Consider the following 27782-nt stretch of genomic DNA (forward strand, 5'->3'; position numbering starts at 1 on the left):
CCCCAGTGACATTCCGTTGGTGAAAAGTATGTTTTCCTTTGCAAGTGGTTATCAATTAGGACAGCTTCTGGGTTAGGGAAGGAGCTTGTGTCCACCTCTCCTGTCCGCACTGGGACCGCATCTGGCACGGACCCACACAGGCCCTGCGCATGCTCCCACAGTCTCCGCATTCATACACGCATCGGCCCTGTTGTGTTTAGAAGGCCTTGTTCCCTTGGTGTCCTCCATCACCCCTGGCTCTTCTGCTTTTCCTACGCCCTCTTCCTCAGGGTTCCGCGAGCCCCGGGACGGGGAGACATCCAACAGGTGGAGACATTTATGATTGGCTATTCCCAGGTTCCCAGGTTCCTCACTCTCTGCATGCTGTCCAGTTGTGGGCTTCCACCTTCTCCCCACCCGCTGCGATCAGACTGTATTTCGTCTCCTGTGGAGCAACCACGTTCAAAGCACTCCATTAAGCACCAGTAACGGGTGCTCAATTTTCTTCCGGAGCTTGTGAAGTGTCCTCAGCTTTTACACATCCGAAACTGTCCTAGTCTTTCAGTTTTTGAGCATTTTCACCTCACAAGCAGTTTTGTTTTTTTGTTTTGTTTTTTTTTTTTAAACAAACTTTCAGAAAGTTGTCACAGTGTAGCCTTGCTCCCTTCCCCACATCACAGCCATATCGTATCGTCATCTAGGCTGTCTCCATTTGATTTTGAAAGAGAGTTTTTAATCGCAGGCAAACCACAGGAATCGATTACCTTCAAAACTACGAACAGCACAGTAGCATTCCCATCTCAGAACAGATTATCACCTTATCCACACAGTGCGGTCTCAGCACCGTATCCACACGGTGTGGTTTTAGCCCTGTATCTACACGGTGTGGTCTCAGCACCGTATCCACACAGTGTGGCCTTACAGAAGCTATATTTTACATTTAAAGAACTATGGCTAAAAATTGCTCACTTTATATATCTGGCATTACTGCTTCTAAGTTTCTAGGCATTCATATTCTATCTGTTTGCTTTGGTATTTCAAACCATGCATGTCTTGCTGTTAGTTTGCTTGCTACTAAAATAATGACGTAAATCATAAATAGAATTAATTTATGTTCATAAATAAATTTTTACAATTATGATTTATACAACCACAGAGAATATTTATTTCTGTGCCTGCCAAGAGGAAGTTAATCACAGCTATCCTTTTGAATACTCTTGTTAAGGCTCAAGGGTTATGTGTAAAACACAGTAAAGACAGAATTGGGAAAAGTTGGAGGCCTCGGAGAATTAACTGTCAATCAATTTTAACATATTTTTTACTTTGCCCCTTCAGTTGCGTACTGCATTATTGTGTGGGGACTGCATTTAACATTTACACCTAAAACTATTTAAAAGCTGGTTGTTTAATGGTTTATACTCGTAATTGAGGAGTGAATTTGTCTTTCAGTTTGACCACGTGGGCTCCGAGGTGGGAGTCGCGACTCAGAAAGTTGTTCAGATGTTTGGTCTCATTAACACTGTAAGTACTTCCGTTTCCACTGACGTAAGAGACTCTCGCTACCTCACTGCCACGGTTTGTGTGCGCAGCTGTGTGTTTTTGGCGTAATTGCCTGTTCCTTCCAGCACTTTCCCCTGTGGGTCGGGTTATCTCCTCAGAGGGATACGTTGAATGTATATTCCCAGCGTGTCTGGGCATGACAGGGTGCCGGGCAAGCCAGACTGAGCAAATCCTCTTCTCAGATGTTTTCCCAGCTGAAGATAACTGTGATGTTAAACTCTCTGGAGATCTGGTCAGAAGAAAACAAGATAGAAACAAACGGGGATGCTGATGAAGTCCTGCAAAGGTTTCTGCTGTGGACACACAAGGAAATGCCTCAAACAACCAAGGAAATAACCTACTTACTCCTGTGAGTGCTTTTCACACTGATGGTGATTTATGTGACTATTAATGTCAACCGTCTACGTCATAGATTTGTAATCCTAACAGTACTCTGAGAAAGATTAAGATAACTAGAGTGGCAGCACAGACAGGATGCAAAGATCTGATCAGGTAGTCAAACCCAGCCGCCCCATCTCTGGTCCCATGCACCTCCCCCCTCTGCCTGCCTCCCACCCTGGGGCCCATCACCCTGTTCTACTTCAGCACCATGATGGGAGTGTGAAAAGCCGCAGGATGAACATGGGGCTCAGTGTTTATAAAGACCTCACAGGGAAACGTTTACACCATGATGTTAATGCCATGAATGCAACAATCGCCCATGTTGGGGGTTAAAACGTAAATAATTAAAACGGACCAAGGGCTTCTCTCCAGTCTTGGCTACTCCAGTGCTTCTATAGAGACCCAAGATGTAGGTTTTTGGCTACTAGGTCTGTATGTTTCAAGAGTTTTAATGTAGATTTTAGTATTAATCATTGTACAAGAAAATATGAGAAACTCACTCACGAAGATCTTAAGAGGTATAAACGGGACCTCATGTCTTCTGTTGCCTCCTGTTAGGTCTAAGGCCAGGGTTGGTTATTTGAAGGCAACATAACGGGTTAATAACGGTCTGCACACTGCCTCTTTTTCTCTTGGTGCACCTCTCTTCCCCTCTTCCTATCCTCTGGCCCAACACTTTAAAGATTTGTTCAGAACTTGAAAACTTGACAATAGATGCTTGGCTTTTAGATTTTACAATCAATAATCACCCAGCGATGGGGATCCTGACAGACGGTTGGTGGAAATACTAGGCTCTGCTAGGTTTTGGCTTGTGTATCATAGACTCTTAAAATACCATTTTAGGGGCTGGGGATTTAGCTCAGTGGTAGAGCGCTTACCTAGGAAGCACAAGGCCCTGGGTTCGGTCCCCAGCTCCGAAAAAAAAAAAGAACCAAAAAAAAAAAAAAGTTATAAAATACCATTTTAACTTCAACTCCTGTGGAGTCCGGAGTGCATACTGCTGGTGTTCTTCCGACTTACTGAGTGGCAGAATGCATATTGTATGATGACTCTCGTGTTTAAGGATAGAGCAGTTTCAGACATCCACTGTCTCAATGTCCTCCCCAGCAACATTCTGAAACAAGTGCACTGACACGAACTTTTAATTTAGGTATAAGGACTATCCTGATTATGTGGGAGCGACATATCATGGGATGGCCTGCAACCCAAAGTTCACAGCAGGAATCGCTCTGGTATGCCTTCGGTCATCCTTGTCCCCTCAACAATAATGCCCAAGATCACCCCCATAACAAAAAAGACGCAGAATGCATTCACTGTCCACTCTTGGGATTTTTACGGCAGCTGTTTTTAATTTGTTATAACTTAAAAAAAAAGGTTTTGTGCCAGGTGGTGGTGGCACACACCTTCAGTCCCAGCACTTGGGGGCAGAGGCAGGTGGGTCTCTGAGTTCAAGGACAGCCTGGTCTACAGAGTGAGTTCCAGGCTACACAGAGTGCCCCTGTCTCGAAAACTAAGAGTTGGTTAAGTTGGGGAAAACACTTTGTGTTTACAGTCTTAACTGGCTCTGTGGTGTTAGCCATATGCACGTGATTGTGAGGTAAACCTCAAGCTATGTCCACCTTTTAAAAGCGAGTGTCCAGATCAACAACACAGCCATGCCCCTGTCCCAGGTCATGCTCATTCCGCGTTCTGTTCCTATCATTATAGGAACTTTGGGGTTTGCATGTAAGTGGGATGACTCAGTGTATGTCTACCCATGACTAAGTTATTGCAGGAAGTACAGTGCCATAAAGTATTTCCTTTTGAATGACTGATACTATCAGCACATATCACCTTTTAATGTATTCATTCTATCCACAGACTTTCCATTTCTTTCCATGCCTTTGATGTTACGTACAGTGCTGGAATGCACAGCACAGTGTAGCTACGTCTTTGAGGGTCCTAATATTGGCTAGTCTAGGTGTACGACCAGAAGTCAGCCTGCTGACTTACATATCAGTCTTGCTATTAATACTTTGTGGGGCTATAATATTGGTTTTGATAGAGGTTGTGCCAGTTTATAATCCTTCCACCGACCTGTGAATTATCTGCGTAGTCAGGGAAGTGTATCATGTTTCTATGGTCACAAAGAATGCAACGCTAGTTCATATACTCAGTGGGCATCAGAGTGTGTCGCAGGAGAAATAGCTAGTCACGTATCTTACTTAATTTTTAAATGGTTTACTGTTTTTCTGTTGAGTCGTTGGCACCCCGCGTCATGGATATAATCCTTTGTCAGACACGTGGCCTGCAAATGCTTCTTCCTATCCCTGTGTGTGTCGATGTCTCTGATTTTATCACCACATTGAAATGGGGACATCTGTGACAACGGAGGAATCTTCTCTGTCCGTTTTTGCCTGTGCCCCCACCTTTCAAGGGTAGAATGGTGTCCATGTCCTGTCACCTTCTGTTCGGTAGTTGTGAAGTGCTTGCTCAGGCCTCGTACTTGTTTTCCCGCTAGATTTTTGGATGGAGTAAGTATAAAAGACCCCCACGGAGTGCTTTTTTTCCAGACGTGTTCTGATTTTAATTCACTCTGCCAGTGGGTTAGGCGTTTTAACTCATTTATATTCAAAACAGTTGGCAGCCGGGAAACGTCTCATGCTGCCATTTTTGCTGTCCTATAGGTTGTTTCCCTGTTTTCCTTAGGTATGTGCTGTATAAAGTCTAGACAGTTTTACCTCTTCCTGTACCCAGTCATTGCCTTGTGTATGTTATTAACTTTTGATGATCTCCTTTGATTCTCTCCATTATGTATACATTTCATAGATTTCTTTACCATTTCACTTGCATGAAATATTAAGTTTAAGCCAATCATAAAGTATAAGTAAACTTCTATTTTAAATTCTATTATAAATTAAAATTTAAGTCTACTAAAAGTAACAATTCTTAACTAAAATTTCAAACAAAACTCTACTCTTTACTATTATATTACTAACAGCCCAAATTAAATATCTTTATGTTGAACATGCATTATTTACATTGTTAGTTCTGTTTTTGCTTTCGTTCTGTAAATACTATACAAGATATAAAAATGAATTTGTACTCCAAAATAACGACAGTTTGTCCACATTTTTGCCTTTTCAGGAGGACTTTATAGTTTTCACATGGTTTCCTGGCAATTGTTTCCTTCAAATTCTTGTAGACAGATTGACTAGTAATGGGCTTTGGCTGGCTCAGCTGGAAGGTGGTTGGCTTTGTCACTACGTGAACATTTGTCTCACCAAAACCACTACTGTCTGCTCCTATTCTTTCCACATGTTAGTTCCATTTGGACTAAAAAATTAATTGCTTAAGAAAAAAAAAATCAAACTTGCTCTTTTAAAAAACATTCTTAAAATAGTTTTGATCTTACATTTTCTTGGATTTGCATTCTAGTTTAGATACCATTGTCAATCAAAGCCTGACAGAAGCAAACAGACAAAAGAAAAAGATGAAAAGGAGGAAGAAAAAGAGGGGGAGGAAAAAGGGGAGAAGGGGAGGAAGAGAGGGGAGGAGGAAAGAGGAGAAAGAGGAGGAGGGGAGGAGGAAGAGGAAGGAGAAGGAAGAAGAGGAGGGGAAAGGGGAAGAAGAGGGGGGAGGAAAAGGGGGAGGAAGAAGAGGAGAAAGAGGAGGAGGAGGAAGAGAAGGAGGAGGAAGAGGAGAGGAGGAGGGGGAGGAGGAAGAGGAGAGAGGAGGAGGGGGAGGAGGAAGAGAGAGAGAGAGGAGGAGGAGGAGGAGGAGAGGGAGGAGGAAGAGAAGGAGGAGGAAGAGAAGGAGGAGGAGGGGGAGGAGGAAGAGAAGGAGGAGGAGGGGGGAGGAGGAAGAGAAGGAGGAGGAAGAGAAGAGAGGAGGAGGGGGAGGAGGAAGAGAAGGAGGAAGAGAGAGGAGGAGGGGGAGGAGGAAGAGGAGAGAGGAGGAAGAAGAGAGAGGATGAGGGGGAAAAGGAAGAGGAGAGAAGGAGAGAAGGAAGAGGAAGAGGAGGAGGAGGAAGAAGAGGAAGAGGAGAGGGGAGGAGGGGAAGGAAAAGAGGGAGGAGGGAGAGGAGGGGGAGAAGAAGAAGGAGGAGGAGGGGAAGGAGAAGAGGAGGAGGAGGAAGAAGAGGAAGAGGACTTACACAATAACTCTGTTCTCTTTTTATCTATTCAGCACCCAAAGACGTTAGGTGTGGAGGGCTTTGCCATTGTTCTGTCACAGTTGCTGGGAATTAACCTGGGGCTGACATACGATGACGTCTACAATTGCTTCTGTCGAGGAAGCACATGCATAATGAATCCTTCAGCAATGTAAGTCTTTTCCAAATCCGATCTCTACAGGCACCTAGGAAATATTCGTAGTACATTTTGATGTGCATTTTGTCATGGTATGACTCGATGAGGAACAGTTTGAGTGAACCCTTATGCAGTTATGTAAAGCACATGGAAGAGAATGGGTGCAGAGTATTCCAGAAAATCTTTCTTACAGTTCTTAACAGTTAGCAGTGAGCATGCTACTAGTACACAGACTGAAGGTGGACAGAGATGGGTTCGTTCATCAGCACTGTCAGCAAGCTTCTAGGAAAGGCTGCAGTGATGCCGAAATATCAGAAGCCTGGAGGCTCAACAGCCCTGTCAATAAGGAGGTTTGTCTGTGTAGATTGGGGTGCAGGGAGATAAAGGGCCGTAAAAAAATACTCAGAAAATACTAAGACTATAAGAAAAATACTGTAGGCACAGGGAAACAAGGTACAGTGCAACAATGAGCGGAATATCCAGGGAAAGAGGAGATGGGATGCAGGCGTGAGGCGAGTTATGTAAAGGTGGAAGAGAGAACCCGACGTGTTGGGGTAAAAACTGTGTGTTTGCAGAATGGGAAATGCTACGATAAACCCAACAGCACACAGTCAATCTGTACAACATGGGTAAGTTAGGTGTGCCAGCGAAATGATGTCATATGCATCCGAGGGAGCCGGAACACAGCCTCTTGAGTCTTCTTGGGAGACTGGCGTTCCCACAATAACCCGTGGAAGTTTATTATCATTGAGAAGTAAGGACGCTGCAGAATCACTCACATGCTCCTGGCCATCACAACTCACTACCAAATATCAAAATACCCAGGGCAGTTTTATGTGTTGCATTCCGGCTTATGATTAGCGGTTGGGTAGGCTTTTTGGGCATACAGTTATAAACGGATCTCAAGGTCAGGTGTTCTAGAAAGTACGAACTGTCAGCTGATGGGAAAATTAAGATTCTGTGCAGATAACCTTGAGAGATCTCACAAGGTGAAAAGAGGAGCTTAAGGTGGAGGGTTCAGTCAGCCGGGAGGAAGGATTGCAGAAGGGTGGGCAATCTTGCCCAGGGAGGGGGGGTCTGTGCATATGAGGAATGGAGGGGAGGATGAAAGCCACGTGCACAAAAGCACCAAACCGGAAGCCTTGGTTTCAGTCTCCTCAAAGTCTTCCATGTTCTAGAGAGGCAAAAATCACTAGGAAAAATTCCAGGGGAAAATTCAAAAATACCAAGAAGGTACTGCAAGTCCCCCAAAGTGGAACGCACCAGTTAAAATACACTAACCGTGTAAGGCCACTCAGTTATAACCCAATTTTACAAAGCAAACAACTGCGTGGGGTAAAAGGGAAGGGACACTGGGGGCTCTTAAAAAGCTAGTAAGAGGCCTTGGGAGGTGATTCAGTGGCTAAAACTGCTTGCTGTGCCAGCATGAAGACCTGAGTTCAAATCCCTAGCAGCCCTGTAAAAATGTAGAGCACAGTCACATCTGTCTGTAACCCCAATTTGGTGACAGAGACAAGCGGATCCCCAAAATTGACTAGCTAGGTAGCCACACTGGGAAGATGCACTTCGAATTCACTGACTCTTTATGAGTAAAGAAGTGGGAATCATTGGAGGAAAAGACACACATGTGCACACAGGCACATACAGCAGAAAACACATGTACAGCACACATACACATTGCTCACAGGTCTATCTCCCCTAATGTTGGCAGTGCATGGCATGATGAGGTAGCTGGCTGGTGTGGACAAAGGTGCTATAAACATGGCGGCTTCACCTAATCCTGTGACTCTGGGTATTCTAAAGAAATCAAACAGCAAGATCCCAAGTCACCGCTATGAGCTATAAAGATTTTTGTTTTTGTTTCAAAAAACAGTAATGGTTGATTTCAGGGCCAAAGGTGAGAAAATAAAAGTGATCCTCAGAAAGTGTTGGGCAGGACTCACCAGAGAGCCACAAGAGCTAATGCCACACTTGTTGAATCTGGGCAATGCCACAATGGCATACTGAGAAATTCTGACAATCCTTCCCTCAATGGAAGCAATGATAGCTAGCAACAGATCGCATGCCACCAAAGAAATAAAGTGATTTCACATCAATGCTATCATGTCAATGAATACAATGAAAATTAAAAATTACAGCCCCAAATGGGATATTTACATTAAAATAAGCTTCTCTATAAACATTTATAAACCAAGGAGGAGAGTATGCCCAGTTGAATGAATGCCTTGGCCAGTGTGGCTTTATTCACAAATGAATTCATCTAGTTGATATACCAACGTTTAGGTCACAGTGAAATAAACAGAAGAGCCCATCTGTGTTCATGTCACCCGACAGATTGACCTACTCGCAATTTCTTGTGTCACAGAGGAAAGAAAGAGGCATTGGACAAAACACCTATAATACAATTGCAAAGCCATCCAAGATCACAGGAACTTAACAAAACCAAGACCATCAAAGGACAATGCTTTGTTCTTTCCAGAAACTCATAGTGAGCTTGCACCAAGGTCATGTGGGACACCTAGGATAAAGTAGGCCAGGACAAAGTGCCACCCTCTCACTGTTTTCTTGATTTAAAATTGTATTCTTATATAAGCCCATGCATGTGCAGAGGCTAGAGGATAGGTTTTGGGAGTCATTTCTCTCCAGCTACATGTCAGGTAGGGCAGGCACTCTTAACTGCTGAGCATTCTTGACAGCCCAGGAATATGATTTTCAAACAGGAAAAATAATTGATTCTCAAATTATTATTTGCATCACTGAGAAGGGTTTTGAGGTAGTCACCCAATTCAAACCAAACCCACTGAGGTCTGGCTTACAGGTACAGACACTGGTAATGGGGGTTGGAAGCGTGAAGACTTTGCAGGCTGGGGCATGAGAGTCAGTTGGGGCTAGGAGATCAGCTTGGTTCACAGAGATCACTCTTAAAGAAAGACAGGAATTTAAAGAAATATATATTGTAAAATATTTATAATTCTTAAATAATTATATTTTCAGACTATATATAAGAGAAAAAGAAAAGGGACCAAAGGCTGTTTACTTTCCTCAACATGAAAATACTGTATGACTTTCATCACCAATGATAGAACCATCTTTGCCACTCCCAGTTTACCCCATACATGGTCTTACTAGTCATGGGAACTTCTTATAGTAATACGTATGTTGAAACTGACACAGAGCCTTCATGCTCCTGAAGCTGGGGTGTCTCCCATTCCACAATACCCTCTATTTTCTGTATATCGATCCTAACAAAAAGCAATAGAAATTAATGCTTCAGTTATGACCTGTGTTAACCTAGCAGTCCCCTTCCCCCTTTCTTGGCTCTTCTTTAAGGTGAGTATTCAAGGATTCATACATTTCACTGACGAATGTTTTTGGGTGGCAGTTGCCTTTCATTTATCTGAAGACCATTAATCTATTTTCAGACATTCCGAAGGCATAAAGGTGTTTAGCAGTTGCAGCATGGATGAATTCAAGCAGCTGGCTTCACAGCCCGACCTAGATTGCCTTCTGAAGACACAGGAGACAGAAGTTGTTGCCCTGCCCCAGGCTGCAAAAGTTTGTGGTAACTACATCCTGGAGCCCCCAGAGCAGTGTGACTGTGGCCCAGCAGAGGTTAGCCGGAAACTTTCACAGCTATCCAACACGTTCCGTGGTCACTTAGTCCTGTGGTCCTGTAGATCTATATAAAATAGAAAGGGGGGAGCATCATTATGTTTAAAGACGACAGGCCGTTGTATCATCTAAGGAAGACAGCGGGGTAGAGTAATGCATTTACCTGAAAAATCTAAGCATCCAGGCAAGAGAATGGAGAATTTCAGAATTCAGAATTGGGACGACTGTCTCAAAACAACGACGAAATGTTGTTTGTACTGGCCTTCTGAGTGAGGTCGATAGTTTTTATTTCAAGGATTTTTAGAAATGTACAAGTATCTTAAGTTTAAATTAAAGAGGTTTCATAACACACAGGGATAGTGAGGGTTTGTGGCACACAGGAACTGAGTCTTTTTGAGTTTGAAAATGTTAAACTAAGGGTAAAAGATAGCACAGATTAAGTTGCATTGCTGTTAATAGCCAGACCATGAATGCCAGTGGCATTCCTAATTGGAGTGCCCACATGAAATGTCATTTATGTTAACTTAGTTTCAACAAATTTGGTTATTCTTAACAGTCTTCATTTGTTCATCTTCCTCCCCAATAGCACACATGACATGGCTGACACATGGGTCCCCAGTGATTCCTGCCTTCATATTCCATTTTATCAGAGTCTCAGATAGCACCCGAAACACTGCCCCTTTAATATTACCTTTGCCCTAATTCTGCCGACCCCCTATTGATTATTTCTATATATCTTGGTAAGGACATATTGATATATCTTTACAGTACGTCTTGGTAATGGGGAATGGAATGCCTGCCTTTTCTTCTGTGGAAAGGTTCCGTTTCAGTTGTCCCTCTGCTTGTTGGTACGGAGATATTTGATTATTAACTTTGAAGACAATTAGCCATCTTTTGTGATGAGACCTGGTGAAGTTTTGTTTGAATACTTTCTTTTTAAAATTTGTCCTTGACTCTTGAAAGACAATTTTTTTTTTCTGTTTCTTAGAAGAAACACACACATTAGATTCGGTCAGAGGTTGTTTGGGGGAAAGAGCAGCCAGTGAAGTCAGGGAGTCCTCTGAGCTATCAGCGTTTCAGATACTGAATGCTACCCATCCATGCAAGCGAGCAGCGGTACCAGAGAAGATACGAGGGGGGCTCAGGAGGAGGTGGAGCTGGAACCCACACCTGGTTATCCAGCCACTCTTTAACATCGACGCAACCCCTTCCGCTGCCAACCTGTGAATGGTCAAAGAGTGGTTCTCTGTCACAAAAATAGTCTCTAAACTAGGCTTCAGTTTGTTTGTTTGTTTAACAGAATAAAATACGTTGTAGCTGGCTATGTGGGGATCCTGAGTGCAAAACTGGAAGGCAACTAAGTCAAATAATATAACTTACCGCTACCCACAACCTGTGGTTTACCTCTCAGTTTTGAAGACTGACCCAAGTCTTTGGCATTGAAACCCATTGCTGTCACCTTTGAATAGACTTTATGGACTTAACCCCTTGGAACATCGGGTCACATTGACAACTCTATGGGGCATAATTGATGTTTTTAGGAGAACATGTTAGAGTCCTGGAGATTCAGTACAACCAGAGATTTATTTTTTCTTTTGAGATAGGTTCTTGCTATGTCTCTGGTTGTCCCGGAACTCAACTATGTCAACTAGACTGGCCTCAAAGCCACAGAGATCTGCCTGCCTCTGCTGCTGCAGCACTAGGATTAAAGGTGTTCAGGTCATACCATGGGTCTCTGGGCCCTGTTTCTGAAGTACATGGTATTGTCTTGAGCAATAGGGGCTTACCTTCCACCTCCAGGAGGGGATCAAAAACAACAGTAATAAGTCTTACGCTTCAAGAGTCTCCTGGACAGTCCTGGTCAACAACTCTTGTCTGGTGTTGGAGTTTTTGTTAGGTAGTCTTTGGTTTTTGGAGAGAGCCTGTCAGTCCAGATGAGCAAAGTTCATTAAATCTCTACTTGTATATTTATACACAGAATTATGTTTATTAAAACGTGGGGTTTTTTTTTAGATAAATAGTTGATAGTATGATTAGTTGTGGATTCTGCAGACTTCTGTATGATTATCTTCCCTCCTTCCCTCCCGTGTTTACCTCCTTTCCCTTTCCTTATTAGTCACTAGCACCTTGCCATGCCCCTCTCCATTGCTCCCCAACTCCCCTGTCCTGTCCATGGCCCCATTTTACTTGCCTGGTTTCTGCAGTTACCCCAGGTTCTCTATTCACACCAGAAGATTTGGAGAACCTACGACATCTAGCTTTCTGGGTCAGATGAGCTCACAGTCAATGACAGTGCAGAGTTGTTGAGGCCGGTCCCAGTGTTCCAAAGGCTGCATCTAGAAAACGCCACCGCACCTAAGGCTGAGGGAGCATTGTAGAAGGGAAGTGGGAAAGACTGAGAGTCAGAAGATCAGGGAATCTGCTGTGAAACTCTGTCTCCTGATAACATCAGAAGCCGTGCAGGTAAAGTCTCTCCAACGCGGCTGCTGATCGAGAGAAGACACTAACGAATGTGTCAAAGTGAAAGGGGAGAAGACCATGAGGCCTCAGCTCTACACAAAGACCTACATGTAACTAAGGAATAATGAGGATGGGAGAAAACAGGGAAGAGCACAGCAACTGATGATCCAACCCTAGTGTCCAGCCCTGAAGACATATGTCCAAGAAATACCATATAGACTGAGCATGACACACACACACACACACACACACACACACATGCAAATATATGCATATGCATAGTTAGAAATAATACATATTATTCATTTATTATATATTCCTATATATTATTCCTAAATGTACATATGCATATATATACATATATGCATATAATAACAATTAATAAAAAAGAGAACATGAAACTGAAAGCTAAAGGAGGTATATATGGGAGGGCTTAAAAGGAGTAAGGAGAATGGAGAAATGTTGTGATTATATTATAATCTCAGAATTAATATTTTTATCTTTCAAAACATTATTTGTGGATTTATATTATTGTTATATTTTTCATCATTCAAAATCAAATATATTTTAATAAAATTCTCACCCCTTCCTCAGAACAGTGGTCCTCAATCTTTCTAACACTGCAATCCTTTAATACAGTTCTTTTTTTTTTTTTTTTTTTGAGCTGGGGACTGAACCCAGGGCCTTGCGCTTGCTAGGCAAGCGCTCTACCACTGAGCTAAATCCCCAACCTAATACATGTTGTAGTGACCTCCAACTATAAAATCATTTTTTTCTTGGATATTTTTATTTACATTTCAAATGTTATTCCCTTTCCCAGTTTCCCTCCATAAGCCCCTTATCCCATCGCTCATCTCCCTTCTTCTATAAGGGTGTTCCTCCTCCCCCACCAGCCCTTTCCTTCCCTCCCCATTTTGACATTCTGTACACTGGGAGATCCAGCCTTGACAGGACCAAGGGTTTCCCTTCCCATTGGTGCCCAAAAGGCCATCCTCTGCTACATATGCAGCTAGAGCCATGGATCTGTCCATGTGTAGTCTTTGGGTAGTGGTTTAGTCCCTGGGAGCACTGGTTGGTTGGTATTGCTATTCTTATGGGGTTGCAAGTCCCTTCAGCTTTTTGAATCATTTCTCAATTTCCTCAAATGGGGATCCTGTTCTCAGTTCAATGGTTTGCTGCTAGCACTCACCTCTGTATTTGTCACTCTCTGACTATATTAGGCTCCTGTCAGCATGCACTTCTTGGCTTCATCAATATTGTCTAGGTTTGGTGACAGTATGTATGTATGTGTATATATATGCTAGATCTCTAGGTGGAGCAGGCTCTGAATGGCCATTCCCTCAGTCTCTCCTCCAAACTTTGTCTCCATATCTCCTCTTATGAATATTTTTGTTCTCCCTTTTAAGAATGACTGAAGCTCCCGCACTTTGGTCATCCTTCTTCTTGAGCTTCATGTGGTCTTTTGGGCTAATATCCACTGATCACTGAGTACATACCATGTGTGTTTTTCTGTGATTGGGTTACTTCACTCAGGATATTTTCTAGTTCCATCCATTTGCCTATGAATTTCATGAAGTCATTGTTTTTGATAGCTCGGTAGTACTCCATTGTATAGATGTACCACATTTTCTGTAGCCATTCCTCCATTGACAGGCACCTGTGTTCTCTCCAGTTTCTGGCTATTATAAATAAGGTTGCTATGAACATAGTGGAGCATGTGTTTTTGTCATATGTTGGAGCATCATTTGGTTATATGCCTAGGAGTGGTATAGCTGGGTCATCAGGTAATACAATGTCCAATTTTCTGAGGAAACTCCAGACTCATTTCCACAGTGGTTGTACCAGCTTACAATCCCACCAGCAACGGTGGACTGTTCCTCTTTCTCCACATCCTCGCCAGCATTTGCTGTCAGCTGAGTTTTTGATCTTAGCCATTCTGACTGGTGTGAGGTGGAATCTCAGGGTTGTTTTGATTTGCATTTCCCTGATGACGAAAGATGTTGAACATTTCTTTAGGTGCTTCTCAGCCACTCAATATTCCTCAGCTGAGAAATCTTTTTTTTTTTTTTTTTTTTTTTTTTTTTTTTTTTTTTTTAGGTCTGTACCTCATTTTTTAAATAGGGTTATTTGGCTCTCTGGAGTCTAACTTATTGAGTTCTATGTATATATCAGATATTAGCTCTCTATCAGATGTAGGATTGGTAAAGATCTTTTCCCAATCTGTAGGTTGCTGTTTTGTCCTAATGAAAGTGTCCTTTGCCTTACAGAAGCTTTGCAGTTTTATGAGGTCCCAGAGGTCCTATTTGTCAATTCTTGATCTTAGCGCATAAACCATTGGTGTTTTTTCCAGGAAAAATTTCCCAGTGCCCATGTGTTTGAGGCTATTCCCTAATTTTTCTTCTTATAGTTTGAGTGTATCTGGTTTTATGTGGAGATCTTTGATCCACTTGGACTTAAGCTTTGTACAGGGTGGTAAGAGTGGCTAGATTTACATTCTTTTCCATACTGTCCTCAGGTTGAACCAGCATTTTTCATTTGTTGAAAATTCTGTCTTTTTAGCACTGGATGGTTTTAGCTTCTTTGTCAAAGATCAAGTGACCATAGGTGTGTGGGTTCATTTCTGGTTCTTCAATTCTATTCCATTGATCTACCTGCCTGTCTTTGTATCCATACCATACAGTTTTTTTTTTAATCACTATTGCTCTGTAAAGCAGCTTGAGGTCAGGGATGGTGATTTCCCCTGGAAATTCTTTTATTGCAGAAGATAGTTTTTGCTATCCCGGGTCTTTTTGATTTTCCAAATGAATTTACAAATTGCTCTTTCTAACTCTATGAAGAATTGAGTTGAAATTTTGATGGGGGTTGCACTGAATCTGTAGATTGCTTTTGGCAAAATTGCCATTTTTACTATATTAATCCTTTCGATCCATGAGCATGTGAGGTCTTTCCATCTTCTGAAATCGTCTTCAATTTCTTTCTTTAGAGACTTGAAATTCTTGTCATATAAATCTTTCACTTGCTTGGTTAGAGTCACATTGAGATATTTTATGTTATTTGTGACTATTGTGAAGGGTGTCATTTCCCTAATTTCTTTCTCAGCCTGTTTATCCTTTGAGCAGAGGAAGGCTACTGATTTGTTTGAGTTAATTTTATACCTAGCCACTTTGCTGAAGTTGTTTATCTGGGTTAGTAGTTCTCTGGTGGAACTTTTGGGATCACTTAAGTATACTATCATATACTATCACTATACTGCAAATAGTGATATTTTGATGTCATCCTTTCCAATTTATATCCCTTTGACCTTCTTTTGTTGTCTGATTGCTCTGGCTAGGACTTTGAGTACTATATTGAATAAGTAGGGAGAGAATGGGCAGTCTTGTCTAGTCCCCAATTTTAGTGGGTTCGCTTCAAGTTTCCATTTAGTTTAATGTTAGCTACTGGTTTGCTGTATATGGCTTTTACTATGTTTAGGTATGGGCCTTGAATGCCTGATCTTTCCAAGACATTTAACATGAAGGGGTATTGAGTTTTGTCAAATGCTTTCTCAGCACCTAATGAAATGATCATGTGGTTTTTATCTTTCAGTTTGTTTATATAGTGGACTACATTGATGGTTTTCTGTATATTAAACCATCCCTGCATACCTGGGATGAAGCCTACTTGATCATGGTGGATGATCATTTTGATGTGTTCTTGGATTCGGTTTGCTAGAATTTTATTGAGTATTTTTGTGTCAATATTCATAAGGGAAATTGGTCTGAAGTTCTCTTTCTTTGTTGGGTCTTTGTGCGGTAGGTATAAGTGTAATTGTGGCTTCATAGAAGGAATTGGGTAGTGTTACTTCTGTTTCTATTTTGTGGAATAGTTTGGACAGTATTGGTCTTAGGTCTTCTATGAAAGTCTGATAGAATTCTGTACTAAACCCATCTGGTCCTGGACTTTTTTTGGTTTGAGACTTTTAATATCTGCTTTATTTCTTTAGGAATTATGGGGCTGTGTAGATGGTTTATCTAATCCTGATTTAACTTTGGTACAGTTCATTCAGATTTTCCAGTTTTGTTGAATATAGGCTTTTGTAGTAAGATCTGATGATTTTTCTAATTTCCTCAGATTCTGTTGTTATACCTCCCTTTTCATTTCTGATTTTGTTAATTTGGATATGCTCTCTGTATCCTCTGTTTAGTCTGGCTAAGGGTTTATCTATCTTATTGATTTAGTCCAAGAACCAGCTCCTGGGGTTGTTGATTCTTTGTATAGTTCTTTTGGTTTCTACTTGGTTGATTTCAGCCCTGAATTTGGTTATTTCCTGCCGTCTACTCCTCTTGGGTGTATTTGCTTCTTTTTGTAAGCTCAAAGCACATATTGCACCTCACACAATAATAGTGGGAGATTTCAATACCCCACTCTCATCAATGGACAGATCATGGAACAGAAACTTAACAGAGACATAGAGAAACTAACAGAAGTTAGGAACCTTAAAAGATATTTATAGAACATTTTATCCTAAAACAAAAGAATATACCATCTTCTCAGCACCTCATGGTACCTTCTCCAAAATTGACCATATAATTGGTCACAGAACAGGCCTCAACAGATACAAGAAGACTGAAATAATCCCATGCATCCTATCAGATCACCAGAAACTAAGGCTGGTCTTCACTAACAACAAAAATGACAGAAAGCCCACATACACATGGAAGTTGGACAACACTCTACTCAATGATAACTTGGTCAAGAAAGAAATAAAGAAATTAAATATTTTTTAGAATTTAATGAAAATGAAGGCATAACTTACCCAAACTTATGGGACACAATGAAAGCGGTGCTAAGAGGAAAACTCATAACTCTGAGTGCCTCCAAAAAGAAATTGTAGAGGAAATTATTTTCATAGCTACTTCATAATTTTAATTTTGCCAGTGTTATGAATCATAATGTAAATGTCTGTGTTTTCTGATGGTCTTAGGTGACCCTGTGAAATGCTCCTTTAAATCCCAAAAGGGTTGTGACTCATGGGTTGAGAACTGCTGGTCCAGATCCCTCTCTGTTCCTGCCTACCCAACTTTAAAAAGAACCTACCCAACTTTAGAAAGAAATAAAAACCCAGTAAAAGAACAAAACCCCCACAAACCAAGAAAACAAAATAAAAGCACACGCAAAAAGAAAAAAAGTTAAAAAGATAAATATTTAGAAGATAGTTGGATAGTATATCCGAATGGCAAAAGGACAGTCATAGGTTCTAACCTGTGCAGCCATGAAGTCTTGGCTCCAATTACAGCACCAAGCATCAGCCCCAACCAGGAAGTAGCTAGTTACCCCTGTACCATTCACAGCACTGTGTATTTCTCACCAGGCCAAATGCTTTAGCTTCCAGGTTTCACAGGTAAGACGGCTGGTGACTCCTTAGCCTGTAAAGCACCTTCCCACACTCTGAAAGCTAGCCGGTAGGGAGGAGACTTCTAGGTCAACCCTAGCTTGATTTCTCCGTGTCTTCTGACCAAAGTACGTGATGTCTTCAGGGATAGGGTCCTCCCATCAGGTGCTATTGGATCACTCAGACCAACAGCAACAACCTGTACATTTGGCGGGAATGCTATTAGACCCATTGACCAATAACTAATAAATCAAAGGGAGTTATTCCACACCCGACACCTGAGCTTTTTGTTTGCTAAATGCTCTTATGGTCCCTGGTAAGAGGGAGCAGCCCAAGCAAGCACTACAGTTGGTTGAGAAGTGAGAGCCGGGGAACGAACGAACGTGTTCAGGGACCCCACTATGCTCTCCATAGACAAAGGCAAGGCTGGGAGCACAGCAGTGGGGCCGGGGTGCTGGAGTAACTCCTGGTGCCTCTTTCCTCACTGGTAGGTCCCAGCTGTCAAGTACCTGTTTCTAGGGCATTTTCAGAAGGGGGGATATTAATTTTTAAGAGTCCCGCGAAGGAGATGTTTAGAGGTGTCGGGTTTGATTTGTTCAGTTTGAACGTAAAGGCCATTGTAGCCACGTGGTCGACTTAAAGAAATAGGTAAAAAAAAAAAAACGAAGATGAAAGTCCACAGGAGGCTAGACTTAACCAAGATGAGGCAAAATGTCACTGTCCCACTGGCAGGGCTACACACGCACGCGCACGTGCGCACACATGCGCACACGCGCACGCACGCACACCTAACTGGTGGGAGGCTCTCCACTAACACCAGTGTGTAGTGCGCTATGCAGAGATATTGGCCACAGTGTTGACAGACAGTAGGAACTGGAGTGGAAACTGCTTGCTTGCTCTACTGTGGCTTCTTGAATCCACTTTTTTTTTTAGTGTGATCTGCTGTTGGCAGGGCTGTGACTATTAAAGGATGTTTGGAAACTAATGAAGATTAATCGAGCAGCCCACAACTGCACTTTGCAAAGAGTTTTGTTTCTTTCTTTCTTTCTTTTTTTTTAATCATATGTATGACTTCTAATGCCTATGATTACCTTGATTATATTTTCTTCTCCAGAAATGTTCTCATAAAAGGTGCTGCAAGTCTGAGGACTGTACCCTGCTTAGTGATGCAGAGTGTGGTTCTGGGGCGTGCTGTGATAAAAGGACATGCAAGGTGAGTCTGGGACACCGAACGAGCTTTCAGGAGTCTCTCATGTGACATTCTTGGCCAGCCGGCTCCCGAAGAATGACACGGGGACTTTATAATAATTATGAATGCTAAGGCCTTTCCTTAGGCTTGTTCTCAACTAACTCATATGACTTAAATCATTCCTCCCTCACACACACCCCTCTTTGGTGCTTTTTTTTTTTTTTCCTTTATTGGATTTTTTTTAAATTTACATTTCAAATGTTATCTCTTTTCCCAGTTTCCCGTCCATAAACCCCCTATCTCATCTCTCCCCCCCTTCTTCTATAAGGGTGTTCCTCTCCCCATCCACTCCCCTTCTTCCCCCTACCCCCGCCCCTCACATTCTGCCACAGGGCTTGCTACTTCCCCTGTTTCAAACATCCGACTTCCTCAGGGTCTTGCTGGTGATCTCTTGCCTCTGATTCTTTCCCAAAATTCCTATCTCTGCAGATGTCCCGCCTAACCTCTCCTGCCTGCCTATTGGCCCTTGAGATCTCCATGAAACCAATCAAAAGGTGACTTAGGCAGGTGAGGCAGGACAGAAACACAGCTTCACATAGCATCCAAAAAAAAAAAAAAAAAAAAACCCACGATGATCTCAACAGGAGTCTTTGGTGTATTTCTCTTCTACCTTCTGGAAGAATCTTTCAAATGTTTTAATTCGTATTCTCTTTGGAGCGCTTTCTTTTGGTCTAAGTGTTAAAAGTTTGAAGATGACCATTTGGAGAACTTTACTTTGTTTCCTCGTGGGGGTAGATATTAAGGACATTTTCTAATTTCTACTATGTCCTTGATTTCAGCCTGTGGGTCTCTTTCTTCCCTTTCTTTCCTATGTTTCCATTTGCCCCAGAGCTCTCTCCAGCTGCAGTATGCAGTGTTGTTCAAAACCGTTGTGACAGGAAAGTTTCTTAGTCATGTCTGGATGTAGTTCTTTAGGATCAAATAGCATGCAACAAAACGAACGCTAACAGGCTTCATCTGACAAACAGCAGTAGCAAATCTCATTCTGAAAACCATAAACAGGGGTTGTGCCGACAAGCTAGTGATACCCTGCAGATCGGCATGGAAGTGAGGCTCTGGGAGGCTGTCTCCTCTGAAAATTGATGGCTAGAGCCAAAAGCTGTTTTCAAAGTGCCTGAAAGAAGAGATCCGCCTAGGGCTTTCATGTCTGACAATTGTTATTTCCTGTTAGAGCCTCTGCCTTTAACCTTTACTGCAAAGTGGAACAAGTCCTCTCCATACAACTCATCTTTCTGTGCTGAAGACACAGCATGCTGGGCATTAAGGAGAGCGTCATTAAGACCAACGAAACAGATTGAATGAGTGCATACTGATCTTGCCCAGTACAACTGACTAGAAGTAGAGCTTTGCACATAGGTGTTGTGTGTCTTCTTCTCACCTTTATCTACCCTGAGTGTAGGAGACCCCATTCTTTTCTCTGTATTCTTGCAAATCTTCAAGCTCTCTTACCAGACTTTGTTCAAAGCTGAGAGTTTTGATCTAAGCATTTTCCTTAATGCTTTGAGTTTAGACACAACTCCCAAGTGCAAAAGCTATGACAGACATCAACGGTACCAGCCGCTTCATCTACAGCAGCTAGCGATTAAGAGATTTGTAACCAATGCTGAGACACTCTAGAGAAGAAAAGATAATGAATTCTCAAGATGAAATAGAACGGCAGCATCTCGTAGAAGTCTGTCATTTTGTTTGGTTTCTGGCAGTCTCAAACAAGCCTTGTCCCTATGTTGTAAGATATCTTGCTGATGCTTTCTTTTTTTTTTTTTAAACCAACTCTAATCCATAGTATTGTATAATCTTTCAAAGGAGGAGTAGAGAAATTGTAACTTGCCTGACTTGCAGGAAGAGAAGAACCAAGTCACCCTGATCTAATGCTAATCTGTCCTTTGTCCCTTAGATAGCTGAAAGAGGACGCCTATGTAGGAAAAGTACGGACCAGTGCGACTTCCCAGAGTTCTGCAATGGGACATCTGAATTCTGCGTACGTGATATAAAAGCTGCAGACCTGGAACCTTGCAACAATGAAACCGCCTATTGCTTCAGAGGGGTTTGCCAAGACCGAGACAGGCAGTGCACAGACTTATTTGGAAAATGTACGGGATGTGTGTTGTTTTGGGGGTGGGGCGGGGGAGGGGGTTAAGCTGACATCATTTTAAAGCTACACATTTAACCTGTGCTCTTATTCTAAAATGTTGATCTGCACCCACATTTGAAAACCAAGTCAAAGCAAATCATTCCATGTCAAAAAGGGAAAGACTATCACACTAAAGGTCACATGGGATATAAGTGGTGGGAGAAGAATAGAGTGTCGCTTGAGAGAGAGAGAGAGGGAGAGAGAGGGGGAGAGAGAGAGGAGAAGAGAGGAGAGGAGAGGAGAGGGAGAGGGAGGGAGAGAGAGAGAGGGAGAGAGAGAGAGAGAGAGAGAGAGAGAGAGAGAGAGAGGGAGAGAGGGAGGGAGAGAGAGAGAGAGAGAGGAGAGAGGGGAGGGAGACAGAGAGAGACAGAGAGAGACAGAGAGAGAGACTTTCCAACAATTTTCCTTAACACAATTTTTTTTTTCTGAGTAGTTGAATTGATTCTTGCCCATTGTTCCTGTATATACTAGAAGACACCAACGGCCTCCGTATAAATTTCCTACAGTTTCAAGCATTGCCAATTATGTTTTTGGTTTTAGCATGAGAAACTTGAAATTATTTTCTTCTTTTTTTTCCAGATGCTAAGGGTCCTAATTATGTGTGTGCACAAGAAGTGAATCTGCAGAATGACAAATTTGGAAACTGTCATGGGCGCTGTAATTATAGGTACGCGGCGCTCATCCAGCTGTCCGTTCACCATGTGTGTTGTGTGTAGCGGTTTTGCCCGTAGATCAGGTGTTGCATGTTGGAACAGGTGTATGCATTAACAGCTTACTGCATTACATTTTGCCTTAATGCTTTAAATTAAGTGTCCATTTAGTTATATACATACATAATCGAGTTATATATTGGTTATAATTGAACTAATGGCTAAGACAGCTAAGTGACAATATATAATGGTTCTGCCTCCTGTTTCCAGTGCTCTATTTTGTGGAAAAGCAGTTTGTTACTGGAGCTTTGCAGAACTCGTGAAAACAGACATATTTGATGTTCAATATACTTACTTGGGAGGCCAAGTGTGTGTGTCCGCACATTTAAGAGTAAGGAATGATCAGACCAAGGATGACACATATATCCGTGATGGCACTATTTGTGGTAATGGCCAGGTAAACATACCTTTCCTTGATGCTTATGTACTGAGTTTATAATGGATTTATGAATGCCTACGATTGTGAACATACATAAATATCAGAGTGTTCACAATTTCTCTTGCTACCTCACAATAGCAAAGGATAACCGTGAATAACTATAAAGATGTCATAATAATACCCATTTGCTTGTGTGCTAACCAGAGTCACCTCTGCTCAGAAAGACTTCCATTTTGTTACTATTTTCCTTAGGAATTTAGTTATCGATGCATAAGCTTGTTTTCTCATACCTGAGAATATAACTTCCTGCAATAATTTATATAAACTACAGACAAAAGTATCAAAAACCATACTAAAACAAAACAAAAACAGAAAAGAACAAAACGTCATCAAAATGGAAGATTGTCAGGATAATGTAAAAAATATGAAAGAGAAATTGAAGAGCCAAGTGTCTAGTCTTGCAGTGATTAACAAAGATAATGTATGATTTTTACTAATAAAATCATGTATTTTTCTATTTTTATAATCCCCTAATACTCCAAAACACATTACCTTTTTAAAGATTTCCCTTCTATAAGATAAAACATAAGGTTTAAGTTTCATTTATTTTTTTTAGATGAAAATTTCAAAAAGTCTAATAAAATATTCAGATAGGTAATTGTAATGCCTTAAATCAAAAGTATAGGCATAAAAGTGAGGCTGCTTTAAGAAAACTGATAGGTAACCTAAATATTCACATAAAAAGGTAACGATGAGTCTGCAATCTTCTCCCTGCTGAACTACACACACACACACACACACACACACACACACACACACACACACACACACACACACACACACACACACAACATGCAACAAAAGCACTTGCATTGACATGCATGCATAGACATGCCTTTTGTCTGCATTACAGACGCACTTTGTCTGACGCGACAGTAGGCACGCACGCACGCACGCACGCACGCATGTCTGGAACTCGCCCTTTAAACTTACTGCAATTTATTTCCACAAGGCCTCTTTTGCTCAGTCTCCCTCTTCCCTGGTAAATCATCTAGTAGGTACATCTGGACACTTCAGTAAAGTTAAAAATGAGTTCTACTAAGGCAAATAATACATAATTAGTGGGTATCTTAATTTTTTTAAAAAAATGCTATTTACAGATTTCTTTAACAGTCCTTTTAACCCATAATAATTCATAAAATAATGACTTTGCCGTGACAGTTTGTGTAGATATATTTAATGTGTTTTAAGAAATGGGAAGCTGAGAGGAAAATGTAAATTAGCAATAAACTTAAAATAGAAAAGGTCAAGATGAAAAGAAGCAAATCATTGAGGAGCAGCCTGGTACGAAAGCACCTTTTTTTTTTAAAAGATTTATTTTTATTTATATCCACACCAGAAGAGGCATCGACCATTAGAGATGGTTGTGAGCCACCATGTGGTTGCTGGGATTTGAACTCAGGACCTCTGGAAGAGCAGTCAGTGCTCTTAACCACTGAGCCATCTCTCCAGCCCGAAAGCACCTTCAAGAACCGAGAACATTTACTATAAATGTGAAGTAATAAATACCAAAAAAAAAAAAATGAAAATTTAAATACAAAGAGGATATTGGTCTTTATCCTTATGTGGTAGCATTATCTGTTAAACCCCAGAATGGTGGGGGTTTCTTTGGTGGTTGCTATTTATCTCCTCCAATCAGACCTGAGTATTTTAGTTACTTCTGTCTCGGAGTAGGATGACGGAGCGGCAGACCCCTGTCTGGCTCAGGACAGGATTGGTCACAACACTGACTGAGTCATTGTTAATCAAGAGATAGATTCAACAGCTGGCTTTCTGGAAGGAGACAGAGCTGGAGAATGCTGTTGGACTAATGACTGTTACATCTAATTGTGTGCAAACAAATACCTTTATTTGGGAGGTTATACTCTCCAGGCAGAGTAGGGATTTTCTTCCTTTCCTCAAATTCTTCACCCTGCAGAGCCCCTTCCAGAACACTGTGTGTACTTTCCTTGACAGTAAACTGTCAGATACAAGCAAATGGTTTGTCCCGAGGTCACACAGGCCCCTGATTATCTTCAGAGACCCCCATGTTGTCTGTCTCTGGAGCCAAGGTCTGAATCTTCCTCAGAGTCCCACCATATTGCTTTGCTTACCTGCCCGTAATGGGAGTGCTAACAACTCTTTCTCTGATATCCTTCACCCTTCTCTTTGTCTACTTGTACCACTTGCCCAATCCAAAAACCTAACAGGTTTTTTGTGCATACACAGGTATACACACACACACACACACACACACACACACACACACACACACACACACACAGCTTTCACCTCAAAAGGAATAAGAAATAGCTTATTTATAGTCACTTTGAGTAACTGAGACCCCAGGAAACCCAGAGTTACCTCAGGTTCCACGATGTTCCCCTGCAGAAGCATTTTCATGGAGTTTCAGAGCAACAGAACAAAAAAAGTAATTGAGGGACTTTTAAAAATACATCGGTGGGTACATCAGAGAGATTTGTACCTGTGAGGGGAAGCTGGTGATCGGCTAAGTTAATAGATTTCAAAGGAGCTTTATCTATTCATGGAATGGATCAAAAGACATTCAAATAGTTTAACTTTGCGTAGAGGGACATTCGCATGAGTTGCAGAGCTCACATATCCACTGGGGATTCACCACACAGCAAATGTTACTGTCGTTCATTTGTGTCACAAGGAGATATTACATCCTCCAAGCCTGTTAGGTAAGTTTATACAAGTCCTGAGTTGAGAGGTGATGTAAACTGATCTATGGAGGGATTCCACAGCTCACTCCAAGCCACACTGCTAAATGGAGAGCTGTGAGAGGCAGTGTCTTTATTGGTGGGGAAAATGTCACCAGGGACCTCTACTGTTAGCTGTGTCAGCTCTCATGTCAGTTCATTATCGTGAGTGTGGATAGTATGGTCGCTTCCAGAAAAAACAAACAAACAAACAAACAAAAGCAACAACAAAAAAATCCCCAACTGCACCTTATTTTCAAAATGCAAACCCTATGAAGAAGGTGAACACACCCTTATTTCATTAGATCAAGGCTATGTTATGGAATGTAAGTCAACCCATCAAGCATGTGCTGTCCTTGTTCGTACTTTTTGTAGCAAAAAGAACTCTTTGGCCAGTCCTTGTATTTAAAGTTTGTGCCGTTGTTTACACCAGCAGTCTCACCTTTAAATATGCCTTTTCAGGTGTGTTACCGAGGGCAGTGCTTGCGTGTGCACGTCCTGAGGGGGGTTAGGGAGTGTGAGGCTGAAGACAAATGCCAAGGACATGGGGTAGGTAACCATTTTATTCTTCATTTGATGTGACCATTTCAGTTCACATCAATAAACATTTTCCAGAAGAGCCAGGTTCAGAATTACTTGGTGTGGAAATTCCCTTAAGAAAATTCCAGTACATAGACTGTACTACTCATGCAGATGTGCATGATTTGTGGGCCATGCTCAAACTGCTACAGGCCAGCTGAGCAAAAGAGCCTCGAATGATACACCAAAGGGGAGGGGGAGGGGGGAGGGGGAGGGAGAGAGAGATATGGTATCACAGTGCTTGACTATTAAAGTGTAACCGTGCATTAGCATCGTACACATGTGGTGCACCCATGCATGCAGCATGCATGTGCTTTCTGGGAATGTAGGTGTAATATGTATACTACTTCTCCTCTGACATTCTAGAAATCTGAGGTCCAGTATACTCAGATTAGGTTTGTCTTCTGATGACCTCTGTTCATTTCCTCTTAGCGTGTGCTCGAATAGCATTTAACTGTTAGGAATTCTCAACAACAACAACAACAACAACAACAACCAGGCATCATTGTACATTCAAACTACTCTATTTTCCCAAATTTAATAAGCAAGGAAATCTCACGAGTAAAACATAGGCTCTGAGAAGTTCTGTGTCCACACAGCATGTGTGAGAGCTTGCATTTCCTCATTCTGGGGAGGCTCTTTAATCTCTTCCAACATCCCACATCCCTTGCTAACGGTCCTTACTTAAGTCATTAATGTTTCTGTTCTTAACTCTACCTGTCCTATCTGCCCCGGGCATTTTGACGCCCCCCACCCCCACCCCGCTCAGCTGTTGTGAAGTTGTATGCTGTCTTAGAGAAGTCTGGGATATTTCCCAGAATGCATTTGATTACAATGAGTCTCCAGCATTGCCGTTGTAGCTGGGACTTTTTAGAGAAATTGAGTCACCGTTCACCTAATTTAACTCATTTACCTTTCTGTGGGGGCTGACTCGAGAGTCCCTCCTTTGGCCAAGACCCTCCTTTTTATTTTTGCAAGTGTCTTTCTAGCTTTCCGTATGAGTGTTTTTAGTTACACTTATGAGTTAACTCTAACCCCAAGTTATTAGAGGACTTTTCTTTCACCTTCCATAGAAATTTTCTCTATCACACCTGTTTTTTTTAGTATAAATTAATAATACATTATAATCATTATTTTATATGCTCTAACGTCATTGGTGCCACACCTTTCTAGCAAGTCGTCCCAATTATATCAAGAACATTGTCACTTCTATTTAGAAATATGAGCGGCGTCAAGACAGGCAAGCTTATTAACCGGGCAATTATCCTTTTCACGTTAAAACTGCTTAACCTGAATTGGAATAGCTTACAGATCCTAACTGGGGTCAATGAATAGAATAGTTATGTATTTCAGTTTTCATTTGGATTTGGTTTTAGATTTGCAACAACCAAAACAACTGTCAGTGTGAAGCTGGTTTTGCCCCTCCGGAATGTGACATGACACCTTCATCTCCAGGAGGGAGCATGGACGACGGATTTTGGCTGCCCTTAGGTTAGTATCCAGAGCAGGGTCCGCACGTGTAGAAGTATATCCCATCTCCACTGGTCACCGTAGTCATTGAAGACATTTAACAAGTGCAACTGAAGGGTTAAATGGTTCTGTTTTGCTGGCCTTTATTTAAATTTACAGGACCCTGAGTAGCTCCGTTAAGTCTAATCTAGAAGTGAGGCCTTAACAAACCTCCTTTCTTTAATTTTATCATGGCTTTCAGAACATTACTATACCTACGGCATAGTTTTCTGTGTAGACATATAAGATTCAGAAAGGACAACGACCTACTGTATTTCCCAACTAGTTATATATGAGAATTTGTTGGTTTATAACTGAGCTTCATGTTTAAAAAAAAAAAAGTGTGTGTGTGGGAGGTGGGGGCAGGGAGATATGTTTGAGGATGGCTGAGATAGCCAGAAGAAGAGATTGGATTACCTGTAGCTGGAGTTAGAGCCCTAATATGAGTGGCTCAATGTTGGTATTAAGCAAATTCAGTTGGACTGAAAAAGGGGGACCCCAATGGAGGAGTTAGAGAAAGGACCGAAGGAGCTGAAGGGGTTTGGAACCCCATAGGAAGAACAACAATATCAACCAACCAGACCCCACCAGAGCTTCCAGGGACTCAACCACCAACCAAAGAGTACACATTGGGGAGACCCATGGCTCCATCTGCATATGTAGCAGAGGATGGTCTTGTTGGGCTCCAATGGGAGGAGAAGTCCTTGGTCCTGTGAAGGCTCGTTTCCCCAGTATAGGGTAATGCCAGGGCATTGAGTTTGGAGTGGGTGGCTGGGGTGGGAGCATTGTCATAGAAGCAGGGGGAGGAGGA

At 41.8% G+C, this 27782-nt stretch overlaps 1 protein-coding gene across 1 annotated transcript in view; it reads left to right on the forward strand.

The window, feature by feature from the left end:
• Nucleotides 1-27782, forward strand: part of LOC116914350 (A disintegrin and metallopeptidase domain 3-like) — a 48666-nt gene that overhangs the window by 14702 nt on the left and 6182 nt on the right. Inside the window, exons 8-18 of the mRNA XM_032918564.1 lie at nt 1429-1500; nt 1722-1888; nt 3071-3152; nt 6088-6224; nt 9632-9821; nt 18767-18865; nt 20796-20991; nt 21612-21699; nt 21953-22139; nt 25346-25432; nt 26839-26953. Coding sequence (XP_032774455.1) covers nt 1429-1500; nt 1722-1888; nt 3071-3152; nt 6088-6224; nt 9632-9821; nt 18767-18865; nt 20796-20991; nt 21612-21699; nt 21953-22139; nt 25346-25432; nt 26839-26953 — 1420 coding nt within the window. The remainder of the gene's footprint in view (nt 1-1428; nt 1501-1721; nt 1889-3070; nt 3153-6087; nt 6225-9631; nt 9822-18766; nt 18866-20795; nt 20992-21611; nt 21700-21952; nt 22140-25345; nt 25433-26838; nt 26954-27782) is intronic.

This window comes from Rattus rattus, chromosome 13 (assembly GCF_011064425.1).
Source record: "Rattus rattus isolate New Zealand chromosome 13, Rrattus_CSIRO_v1, whole genome shotgun sequence".
In the NCBI taxonomy this organism is placed as follows: Eukaryota; Metazoa; Chordata; class Mammalia; order Rodentia; family Muridae; genus Rattus; species Rattus rattus.